Source organism: Danio rerio, chromosome 3 (genome assembly GCF_049306965.1).
Source record: "Danio rerio strain Tuebingen ecotype United States chromosome 3, GRCz12tu, whole genome shotgun sequence".
In the NCBI taxonomy this organism is placed as follows: domain Eukaryota; kingdom Metazoa; phylum Chordata; class Actinopteri; order Cypriniformes; family Danionidae; genus Danio; species Danio rerio.
Genome location: NC_133178.1, coordinates 24,471,567 through 24,484,560, shown reverse-complemented (window position 1 = coordinate 24,484,560; position 12,994 = coordinate 24,471,567). Strand labels below are relative to the sequence as shown.

Below are 12,994 nucleotides of genomic sequence, written 5' to 3'. Positions count from 1 at the left end.
TTTTGAAAAATTCTGGAAACCTATAACCATTGACAATCATCGTATTTGTTTTTCTTATTATAGAAGTAAATAGTTGCGTCCCAAATGACTCACTGCATTATGCACTGTGTGTACTGTATGACTTTAGTATCTTCCCAAATAGAACACTGTGTTTTTACTTAACGGAAATTATGGGTATTTAAATGTCAATTTAGTGAGAATGCACTACTTTTACAATAAAATAAAGTGAAATTGTGCACAGGTATGCGATTTGGGATGCACATAATGATTAGTTGTTTCTAACATTTTTCAAAATATCTTCTTTTGTGTTCAACAGATGAAAGAAATTATTAAAGGTTTGAAACCACTTTTAGATGATTAAATAATGTCTACATTTTTAGATGAACCATCTTTTTAAACTACAAGTGTTTATTGATAGTAGCAATGCAATTAAAGTATGACATGAAAATTTTATTCTTTTTTCTTGACTGTTTGTTACAGAAATTCCAGTTGCTGCTCCCACATCATCATACAGCAGCCCAGACGGGCCCACAGGTGAGTCCAGAAAACTACAAACTAAAAATACCTTCACAATTTGGTACAATTTCTGTTTGACTTAAGTAAAGAACTTGTTAGACACCAACATCACTGTAAAAAATCCTGGTTGCCTTAATTTTAAATTAACCCAATCCATTGAGTCAATTGAACTTGTTTTATGTTAAACTGTTTAAAAACAGCTTGCTTAACTTAGAAAATTAAGTTAGAACACGATTAACTTAGTTTAATAAGTTACAATGAACTATAAACTTATGCTTTCATGACTAATTGATCATATATTTTTTTTGCAGTGTACATGAGAGATATTCCAAAACCAAATTTGTGTTTAGCATTTCAGCTTTTTTTACAACTATGTTATGAACATTCTCTTTAAATAAAACACTGTAAATTAATGGTACATAAATAGCTTGAAAGAGTATTTTGAAAAGTCTGTTTTCATATCACAGCAAGCTTATTTTCCTTTATTTCTTATACCATGTAATTTGTCTTTTTAAAATTTCTCACAATTACCTTTTTGCTTTTAATATTTATAAGGCATAAACATGGTCCCATAACTCCTGTATATAATGTAAAATAAAATAATTGTGAATAAATAAAACAAATTTATCATATACAAAGTACAACTTGTTTGTGTGACAATGACACGAATAAAATAAAATATTAAATTAAAAGCATAAAAATCTAGATATTTTACATAGTCATAAAAGAAAAATCAAATCTAAACACCATGGCTACACTATTTATTTAAATGCTACAAACATTTTTATGCTGTTTATATGCTAAGCAAATAAATGCACAAAATAACTGGCAGTTCTTACCTAGTTTTGTTTTTTAATTGACATAATAATAATAATAGTAATATAATGTTTCAGCCTACTAAAAATGTCAGTAAAATTCACAGTTTCAACATCAGAGGTTGTCAGGGCAGATATCAACATCCCAAAATGCTATTCTCAAGCGTAAATAATCAGAAACCACCTCATACTCTGTTCACTTATCCATTCACTCAATTGTTAATTAGCAGATGTCATCATACACAATAGTACAGTAAAGCCCTTCAGGGTGATAAAAGACCACTTGCTGACTTTACTGCATGCCATAGACTGCCAAAACACTGCCCCAAATATCACTTTCCCCTCATGGTCTACTAGAGTTTTTCCTCAATCATGACGATATCAACATAAGCCGTGGCTTTGCTTTGTCTCAGTCACCAGTGAGACTGCCTGGGACCTTAATCTGATTACATGCTTCATTTGAACGCGTTTGCTTTCCTGTCACACTCTGTGAGGGAGAACACACTCGTGTACGCTCATTCATCCTCAATTACCCAGGCTGCCCGATCGCTGTCTTCGCTGTGCAAGAACTGCAGAATGTGCAGTCGCCCCATTCAGTCAAACTCTGGCTTCTGTCCAACTACCCTGTCCTAACTACAACTACCCTGGTTAGTGCTCATGAATCCACCGAGTTGATGTGGTCTTGCTGGTTCAAATCTGATATATGTCATGTCCTGATTAGATTTTTCTATTTTTTCTTTTGTTTTTCAGTAATGCATTAAATCTACTATATTGTCTTGCTCAATTTGACCTGTAAAGGAAGTCTATTTTATTTTTGCACACATCTACTGTAAATGTAAAATGTTTTCTTTATACAGTACAAAGTCAATATAAACAAATGAAAGATATATTACTTAAAATTATTTTGTACAAAAATTATAGTAATTATAAGGATTAATGTAGTTTGAAAATGCTTGAGAAAAACTATGATATTTACAAATCAACAAAATAATTGAAAAAAAAAAGAAAATAGTTTTGCAACATTATGATCACTAACTCAGTATTTATCAATGATTTGTATCAAACAAAAATAACAGCAGATTTAATATAAACGATTACTTATTTAATATATTTTATATGGAATTATACTAACAAGAACTGAATATATAGAGATTTAGAGCCTGAATATAAAAGTTTTCTATTTATCCCAATCTGAAAAAAAAAGTATTTTGGTTCTCAAAAAATATTATATATAGCATTTTTGACAATGATAATTTGTAAATAAGCATTAAAACATCATATTAAGATCACTGAAGACTGGAGTATTGACGCTAAAAGTACAGTTTTGATGTCATAAAATTGTAAAATTAGTTAAAAATAGAAAACTGTTATTTACTGTAATTTTATTATAATTGTAATAGTTGTAATAATAATTCATGATATTGGCACAAATACTGCAACTTTGATTACCTATCATTTAATTATGATTTTAATTATTTTAATTATTTAATTAGCCTTTCAAAGCTTGGGACCAGTATTTAAAAATTAAATTTACATAAAATTTGAACATAAAAATGTCATTATACACATTTATGTTTGTGTATCACAGCATGTTTCTATTGTCATCTATTCACTTATCAACTTACAAATAGATATACATTTTCTAATTTTCAAAAAAAAAAAATCCAAACTTAAATGAAATTATTCAACCACTTCTCTTAGTCTCATCACCTGCCCTGCTGTAGTCTAGTACAGTGGTACCCAAACTTTTCAGCTCCCGGCCCCCAAAATAACAATTCCAGTGCCTCGCGAGCCCCACTATCCTCGGAGGTGGTCATAAACATACATACATTGCACACAATGGTGCACACACACCAACTATGTAAAAGGAGCATATTGACAACACAAAAAAAGTGCAACAGTCTAACGACCATATTAATTTTAGTCATTAATCAATTGTTTAAGGGTGCTTTCACTCCTAGACTTTTATTTCGGAACCGGTCTCGTTTGCCCAGTTAGCGCAGTTCATTTGGCATATGTAAATGGCATATGTAAAGAGTTTACTCACACGTGACTTGTTTTAGCTCTTTTGGTCCGTTTAGAAACTTTGCCGTGTGAAAACGAACCGCACCAAGAACAAAGTGCAATAATGTAACAATTTTAATCCCTGTTTCGGAACAACTGAATCAATTCACAGGTGTGAAAGCACCCTAATTTAATATTAACCTCACTAAATGAGAATGGTGGGGCACAATGTTTACAACTCAAGACTATTCTTGGTTTAATATGGGAGATCACCACCTGAAGATGATCCTCCACGTTCAGTTGTGGCCTTTATTTTTCACGTGAGTGCCGTTGAGGTGTCAAAGTTTAACATTTTGCCATAAAATAATTCTGAAGTGAATGCTATTGCTGTGATGTTAATCTAACCTAATAACCACTGGGGTCGCAATCCAATGGAAAAAGAATTGATTGACTGAAGGCTTTTTATTTGCATGTTGTTTTTTATGCAACCATTAAATACTATGTTTATCTTCTGTAGGTTTATGGTAATTTTAATAGTTTAATAATAAAATGAGATTTTTGGAAATCACCAAGTGACTTCCCCTCGCGACTTTGGCAACCACTGGTCTCGTTCCAAGCAAGCTAGTCTGGTTCCCTGGTGAGCAGCACAGTTGTGCTAAAGGGACTCTATTAAGTAGAAATTTGTCCCTCCACAGGGGACGTCCATTATTGGTAGACGTGGGAGTAATGGGCAGCGTCAGGCATTGTGCTGCTTGCCTAATGTCTGTCCAGTCTTATCAAAGAGAGACAGGATAAGGCGGACAAGGGCTGTCGCCATACAAAAGCCATCCCGTCCTCTGCTCACGCATTTACATGGAAATCAGGCGTGGCCGATATGGACTGGTCAGAATCATTTACTTTGGTCGACACCACCCCCTTCTCCACACTTTCTCATTTCCCCCCTTCACGGTCCTTCACATCCTAATTCTGCGCACCAGCTTTTTGTGTTCCACCACCCCCCAAAGCTGCCAGACATCTCGCTCTTCTAGCCATCCAACCCCCCTCAACTTTCCCCTTCAAACTTTCTCTTTTTTTATTCGGGTTGGTGGTTCTTTCCTGCTTCGCCGTTGCCCAGGTAACCTCATTCAGATGGAATATAAAAGGACATGAAAAGGGTGGATTGGACAGAGGGCTGGAGAAAATAATGAAGTTTGTCCATATTCAGGCGAAAGCTGAAAGGTCTTCTCGCTCCCATCTCGTCCAGTCCGGCAGAAATCTTCAAGTTATTACACTAGGTGAAGCAGCTGTGACTAGAGACTCTTAAGATGAACAAAATGATAAAATTATAGAACAGTAGAAGAAAAGATAGATAAAACGTTGGATGGATGAAACATTAAATTGAAAATTGGATGGATGGATGGATGGATGGATGGATGGATGGATGGATAGATGGATGGAACATTATATATAACATTGGATAGGTGGATGGATGGATGGATGGATGGACGGATAGATAAATAAATTGATGTAACATTAAATAGAACATTGGATGATAGATGGATAGATGGAACAATAAATAGAATGTTCAATGAATGGGTGAATGAAACAATAAATAGAATGTTAGATGAATGGATGGATGGATGAAACAATAAACAAAACATTTAGTTAATATGTACATTGAATAAATGGTATATACTGTAGATGATGGCGGATGGAACATCAAATAGAAAATTGGATAGATACATGTAATATACTGTATTAGAACTTTGGAATGGTTGGAAGAATAGAATGAAAGATGGATGGATGGATAAATAGATAGATGAAACACCACTGGATGGATGGATGGATGGATGGATGGATGGATGGATGGATGATCAGATAGAATGCTGGATGAATAGAATAAAAAGTATATAGATGATAGAGGTATATAATGTAAAATAAAAAAATTGGATGGATAGAATATAAGAACTTTGGGGTGGATGAAAGAATAAAATAAAAGATGGATGGATGGATAAATAGATTAAACATTAAACTTTGGATGGATGGAACATTAAATAGAATGTTGGATGGATGGATGATGGATGGGTAAATAGATGGAACGTTAAAAAGAATTTTGGATGGATAGATGGATGGACAGGTGGATGAATGGGTGGGTAGAGGGTTGGATGATGGATGGATGGAACATTAAACAGAACATTCGATGGATGGATGGATGGATGGATGGAAGGAAAATTAGAATACTGGATGAATAGAATAAATGTTACTTAGATAATGGAGGAATGGAAAATAAAATAGAACCTTGGATGTGATAGAACATTACAACTTTTGGATTGTTGGAAGAATAGAATAAAAAAATGGATGGATGGATGGATGGATGGATGGATGGATGGATGAAACATTGCATATAATGCTGGATGAATAGAATAAAAGACATATAGATGATGGATGAATGAATCATTAAATTGAATGTTGGATGGATGTATGGATTATATTAAAACATCAGATAGATGGATAGATGAAGAGAAAGACAGATATATGGAACATTATAACGCTGGACATACTGTATTTAACATGTTTAGCGAAAATTATATATTATCTAACTTTTTATTATTTTTTTATTCATCTTTATAAAGCAGCTTTGACACAATATGAAGTGTGTGAAGAGCTAAAGGTAACTTGATTTGGATGATGGATGTATGGATGAATGGAATGCTTAACAAAACGTTGATATTAATAATAACCAATAATGATACCTACTTGTATAGAACTATGAATAAAATATTAGATTAATGGATGAATATATGGATGAATGGACAGATGGACACAACAAAAGACCAATGGATGAGAAGTTAGACTGATGGATGGAAAGATAAATAGAATGGCAGATTGATGGAATGTTAGATGGTGGGTGGGTGGATGGATAAATACTGTAGAACAATGAAAGAATGTTGGATGTATGTATGGATGGGTGAATGGGCGGATGGATAAAATCATAGAGCATTTGTATGGATGGATAGATTGAGAGAATGGAATGTTGGATGATAAATTCATAGTGAATGGAATGTTTGATAAATATAACAACAGATAGATGAATGGATGTTGGATAGATGATAGACAGATGTATCCAAATATAATGCTTTATAATTGTATATTTCTATATTTCATTAACCTCCATCATGCTCTTATACTCCTCCAGAAATGCTGAGGTTATTACACTACATGTGAAGTATCAACAGTATATGTCGAGAGACTCTCGGGTTTCGGTTTGCATCAGGAGAAGCAATCCATTCTAACACCCTAGTTTCAGTCCAAAAGGTGCCTGGCGTTGAAGTTTTTCCATCGCCAAGGCCTCAGTGTGGGGTTCTGGTCTCTACGGTGGTGTTGAATAGATCTACTCAGAGCTAAAGCTATAAATCATCACGCTGGATGGCGTCCCTGAGGTTTATATGTGGAAAGCTGCGTTTAAATGAGGATTGGCTATTGTGGGCATTGTGACGGGGGTGTTCTGTGTCTGAATGAAGTTTAAATGACCTGTGGAACCCCCTGCCCTGACATTGCTGAGTAAGTGGGGGTATATGGGGAGGTGCTGATAATTAGGGTGAGAAAATGACTGGGTTAAGTGAAGAAAAGATTAAACGATTAAAAGCCCATTAAGCCTTAATTAGGTCTAATGCGACTCTCTTGAAATGTGCCAATAACAAAATCATCTGGACACTTGAGTCAGACTTTAAAGTGCACGAATGGTATTTCATTCCAACATGTAATATAAGTGCTTTTACCAATTATTTCAAGAAGTACTTTTAGTGCATGTACACATGTCAATGATTTATAGAAATATCCACTAAAATGTCATTCGGTTTAACAATTTTACAAAGTTTAAATAACAAAAATCCAGTTAAGCCAATTTAAAACAAGAAATATTTGATGGCATATTAAAGATTGTATTTAAAGATCACATTGCAGCCCCAGAATACTAATTAATCGTCTATTTTTAATTTTATATCACCACTTTCATTTAAACCACAAGGTTTTCAAACCACAAAGTTTTCAGCAACATTTTTTTAACAATGTTTTCAGTTTTTTTAATATGTACAAGTCAGAAAAAGTGTGTTCTTTCTTTTTTTTTTGTACTTTTTTATATTAAATATTATATATTATAATTAGGCGTGTCCAGATCTGATCACACGGTTTCAGACTCGATCGGAATCTGATCTTACCTCCTGATCAGCACTTGAACATACATAATATATATATATATATATATATATATATATATATATATATATATATATATATATATATATATATATATATATAAAATATATATATAAATATATATATATATATATATATATATATATATATATATATATATATATATATATATATATATATATAATTTATTTATTTATTTATTTTTACATCTATAGTTATGCAGTGGCACAGAGTCAGACCTCTTTCTTGACTTCACACAAAAACACCAATGCGTTCGGCATGACATCACTTTGTTGCCGTCGCAAACGTCCTTGCTGAGAACAGAAACAGGCTCAAACCTGACAGGGTAGAGATTTTAGTTTTCATTAAGAAAAACATACATTTTCCTTTCGTACAACTACTGTGATGACATAGTTAGGTGTGCAGTTCCTAAGAGCACATTACTGGCTTTGCAAACACTGTGGCACGTTTTTTTTGTTTACATGCCTGCTAGGTATTTTAAGTTGAGGTGCTATTTGTTTTTATATTAGATTTTTTTTATATTACTGTTAAACTAAGGTCCAAAAGTGAAGAATTAATTTATATTACTTTATTACTTGATTGTTTAAGCTACCTCACAGAAGTGCTCTGTTTGTTAACAGAGTTGTTGAATGCTAAAATAAGGTGAATTAAAAAAAAAAAATCCTGGAAAATCCTGGATCTGTTTCTTCACTCTTCTTTATTCATTTTTTATTTAATATAGAATCATCCGTTTGGATTTCAGTATCAGTAGATACTCAAAATCAAATGACTCAATGGCAAAAAAAAAAAAAAAAAAAAACCTGATCAGGATATTTCTAGTAATAATAATAAACTTTATTTTTATACAGTGCCTTTAAAGGTAGCATCTCAAGCACTTGACAGACATATAAAATGTGCAACAGTAAAAGTCACACAAAGAATAACGTAAAGAAAAAATTTAATAAGAAAAAATTATTAAAAACACATAATAATAATAATAATAATTATTATTATAATTATTTATTATATAATTATAGTCTATTTGAAACTTGCATTTACTATGCTGTCCATATATGTAAAATCTGCCTGCCTGTTATCTTCCTCAGATTGCGACTCGCACTGCAAAGCACCCAAGGGCAAGATGAAGGTCACCATGAAAAAATACTGCAAGAAAGATTTTGGTAAGTAGCTGTTATTTAGAAACGCCTGCTGTCTTTTCCCCTTCACGTCACTAGACATCTTTCTCCTCTTTTCTATCTCTTTCTTTATGTGCTCCCCCTCTCTCTCAGTACTGACAGCTTCTTCAGAGGCTAAAGGTTTATGTTTTAGCATCAAAGCGTGTGAACTCAGCAGGTTTCTCCAGATGGACACGCTCAAACTGCCTCACAGCATCTAGAGGACAAAGGGGACAGCTGGTTCCTGTTGAAAGCAGAGATTTCAGGAGTTTAAATACTAATATAGTTAATATAATAAAGGACTTATAGAAGTTCAAGAATGCAGATATAGCTTTAAAGGTTGTGAGTGGCTGAATAGGCCCTTAAAAATATGGTCAGCGCAGGTTTTTATCGGCTTCTTGAGAATGTTCTACCACAAATGTGAAGTTGATTACAAACTGAAAAAAAAAAATTTATGCTCACATTCATTCATTCATTTTAGTCACTTATTTATCAGGGGTTGCCTGAATGAATAAACTGCCAACTATGGAGCGATGGAGCATAAAATAGAACATTGGATGGACAGAACATTCAAACTTTGTCATGGTTGGAAGAATAAGATGGATGGAAGGATGGATGGATGGATGGATGGATGGATGGATGTATGGAACAATAAACAGAAGGTTGGATGGATATAAAAATAAATAGAACGTTGGATGGGTGGATAGATGGATGGAACATTAAAAAGAACATTTAATGGATGGATGGATATGGACGGATGGAACAATAAATAGAACACTGGATGGGTGGATAGATGGATGGAACATTAAACAGAACATTGGATGGATGGATGGATGTATAAGACATTCAATAGAACATTAGATGGATGGATGGATGGATGATGGATTGATGGAAGGATTGATGGAACATTAAATAGAACAAGGGCTGGATGGATGGATTGATGGATGGGACATTAAATAGAACGTTGGATGGATGGATGGATGGATGGATTTATGGAATATTAAATAGAACATTGGATGAATGGATGGATGTATGGATGGCTGGCTGGATGGATGAAACAATAAACAGACCATTGGATAGATGGGTGAATGGATGGATGGATTGATAGAACATTAAATAAAAAATTGGATGGATGGATGGATGGATGGATGGATGGATGGATAGATGGAACATTAAAAAGGACATATGTAAAATGGATTAAAAAACTTTAAAAATAATTTTATATTCACAAATCTTATTTTATAGTCATGAAAAAGATTGCACATATTGTAAATCAAAGAACAAATTAATTAATTAATTTTCCTTAGGATTAGTCATTTATTTATCAGGGGTCGCCACAGCGGAATGAACCTCCAACTATTCCAGCATGTTTTACACACAAAATGCCATTCCAGCCAAAACCCAGTACTGGGAAAACTGGAACAAATAACATTTTAAATAGATTAAATTTGGGTAAACCATGATACTTTAATTTTAGCTAAATACAATGTTCAGGGTGCAATGCAAAAGAATGTGTCTTTGACAGCACACAGGTCCTCTGGCTTTTCGCGAAGCCGAGAAAGAGATGTTTGATTTCACAGTGTGATATCGTAAACTCATTCCTGACTGGCCTCAAGTCTGGAAACACATCTGAGATTTGCGGCGTCCAAGAGCGAGAACCACACTGGCTATGCTCAAAACACTGCCAAACTAAAGAACAAAGAAAATGAAGAGAGACAGGCAAACCGACACGTGTCTTAAACATGTAATTTTCTATCCTTAATAAAATAACTGACTTCTGACTTTACTAAAGCATAAAAAATGTATGAACCAAGATTGTCACAGTTTGTATGCTACAGTATGTAAGGTAACACTTAAAAATAATGGTTCATTAGTTGTTTGTTAATGTATTTACTAACATAAACAAACAATTAGTGATATATTTATTAGGGTATTTATTACGCATAATGTTAATGTTAGGCAATGTTAGTTCATGTTAACTCACTGTGCATTAACTAATGTTAACAAACACAACTTTGGATGTTAATAATGCATTAATTAATGTTGAACTATGATTATTAAATCCTTTTCAAGATTATTCATACGTTAGATTTTTCATACATTATAAATACATCAACTAACAACTATTGAATCACTATTCTGAAGTTTTACCGTATAGTACAGGTATGTGAAAAATGCTAGAATCCTATATATTAACGCTTTTTGGCATTTGTGGTTCCATGAAAACAATTTGTCCATTAAAACGTTCTAATCCACAAGTGTTTCCTTAGTTAGTTATTATGGATAACTTACCTGATAATTTTTAAGTCAACTAATAGATTTAAAAGCAACACATTCAATTAAACCCATGACCTTGTCATTGCTAGTGCCATGCTCAACTATTTGCATTAGAAAATATTATTGAACCCCTTGTGGAAGAGATTTGGTAATGTCAGCATGTGAATAGACTATGCAATCAACAACAGGCTTTGTTTTAGTACACTGTAAAAAAAAAAAAAAAACATCTGTAAATTAGCAGTTTTCCATATTTTGTGATCCAACTTCTTATTTTTTATTTTCTCCCAATTATTTATGCTTTTAAAACGCGTAATGAGACCTTGATCTTTCTTCTGTCAACTTTTAGCCTTAAATAGTTGAAAAAAGTTGGACTTTTATTAACATTTTTAATAGTCTTAAACGACTAAAATATCAATAAACGTCACTTTTTTGTCAAACTGTAGAGCCAAATTTTCACCATCAAAAGTCAACAAAGCAGAGATCAACACCTCAAAAGGCAATTCACAACTGCAAATAAACAGAAAAAACAATACGGAAACTTTTAATTAACAGATATTTTTTAACAGTGTAGCATGTCCAAATGTTCGAGGCCATCATAAAATAAAGCTTGAGTTTTTTATTTATTTATTATTATTTAAAACTTTAATTGGTAATACTTTACAATTTCACATCATTTTGATTGTCCCCTTGAGATATTAATGATGACTGTAAGTAATATGTAACCACAAGTCAAGTAGTCTCAGCTTTGAGCCGATGGCTGAACATCTGATGCATATGGCACACAAAATTAAAAACAATTCTTTTAAATTGCCAATTGCCAGGCTCATGTTACTCCTTTATTATATTAGTTGTTTAGTGTAATGTGCCAGATATTATACTTTTTGCTCAGGTTCAACCTACATGATCTACTGATAAACTAAATAAAACACACTATTGACTTAGAATGTAAATGAACTATTGACCTTATCCTTCAACGTGGGATTGCGCTCGTTTTTGCGATTGTTTTAGAACTTTCAGTTCAGTTGCCTATAGGAGAGATGACTAGGAAAAATAAACAACAAAAAACAGTCAAACTACTTGCTCTGCAAACAATTGATATAAGAAAATATCAGTTTGCAACATCAAGCAGCGTAACAAGCCGTTTTCAATGTCTAAAAATGAATAGAAGTGAATGAGACCAGAAGTCTCGAGCCAAACAGATTCAAATGGCTCCTCCAGCTTGTACGCAAAGAATAAGGTGAATAGAGGTTTGTGCAAAAACCCAAACAAAAACATTACTGATCATCAAGAACATTTATACGTTTAAGTTAATTTATTTCACAACAGTGTAATGACAGCGTACATTAATCCACACACATTCCCCAATAACGTAAATGTACTCAAATTAGCCCAAAGACTAGCCAGATGATAAAGGCCATACCAATAAAAATACAAATTCAAACTATAAACAATACTCAAATTAGGGCTGGGCGGTTTGGCCTAAAATCAAAATCTCGATTAGTTGAACATTTTAACTCGATTACGATTAATGAAGTATTATTTAATCATTATTATTATTATTATTCTGCCCTTATAGTTTACAGGCAGGTTTTCTACAATAAATGTGCTCAGCTCACATATTACATGTGAGAACTTTTTGACTGAAGGATGCATTACTTGATTTTAAAATAATTGAAGGAAATTCTATTGAATATTATTTACTGAATATCAGCATTGAATCACTGAAATTAAAACACAAATTGCCTAAAAACAACAATCACTTTTTTTCTAATAAAAAAGTGAAAATGAATAACTTGCATTTTTGGAATCAAAATAAATTATGTTAAATGTTTTTCATATTAAAAGTAGAAAATAAGAGGTATTTTTTTCTAAATAAAATAACCCTTGCATATCCTGTAAATAATATTTTAAACAGTACATTTCTTACATCTTCTGTAAACAAATACTTTAATGCAAATTATAATTTTAATGTAATGGAACATATGCCATCTTAAGGCATCTCAGGCGCAGCTT

General features: G+C 32.8%; 2 protein-coding genes across 8 annotated transcripts in view; one reads left to right on the top strand and one right to left on the bottom strand.

Moving 5' to 3' along the window:
- Nucleotides 1-12,994, bottom strand: part of pik3r6b (phosphoinositide-3-kinase, regulatory subunit 6b) — a 135,077-nt gene that overhangs the window by 96,051 nt on the left and 26,032 nt on the right. The window lies entirely within an intron of this gene.
- ntn1b (netrin 1b) overlaps nucleotides 1-12,994 on the top strand; it is a 93,512-nt gene that overhangs the window by 62,696 nt on the left and 17,822 nt on the right. For all 3 annotated transcript variants that reach the window (XM_005171552.6, XM_005171551.6, NM_130998.1), the window contains 2 exon segments: nucleotides 481-534; nucleotides 8,636-8,710. In XM_005171552.6, the coding sequence (XP_005171609.1) occupies nucleotides 481-534; nucleotides 8,636-8,710 (129 nt within the window).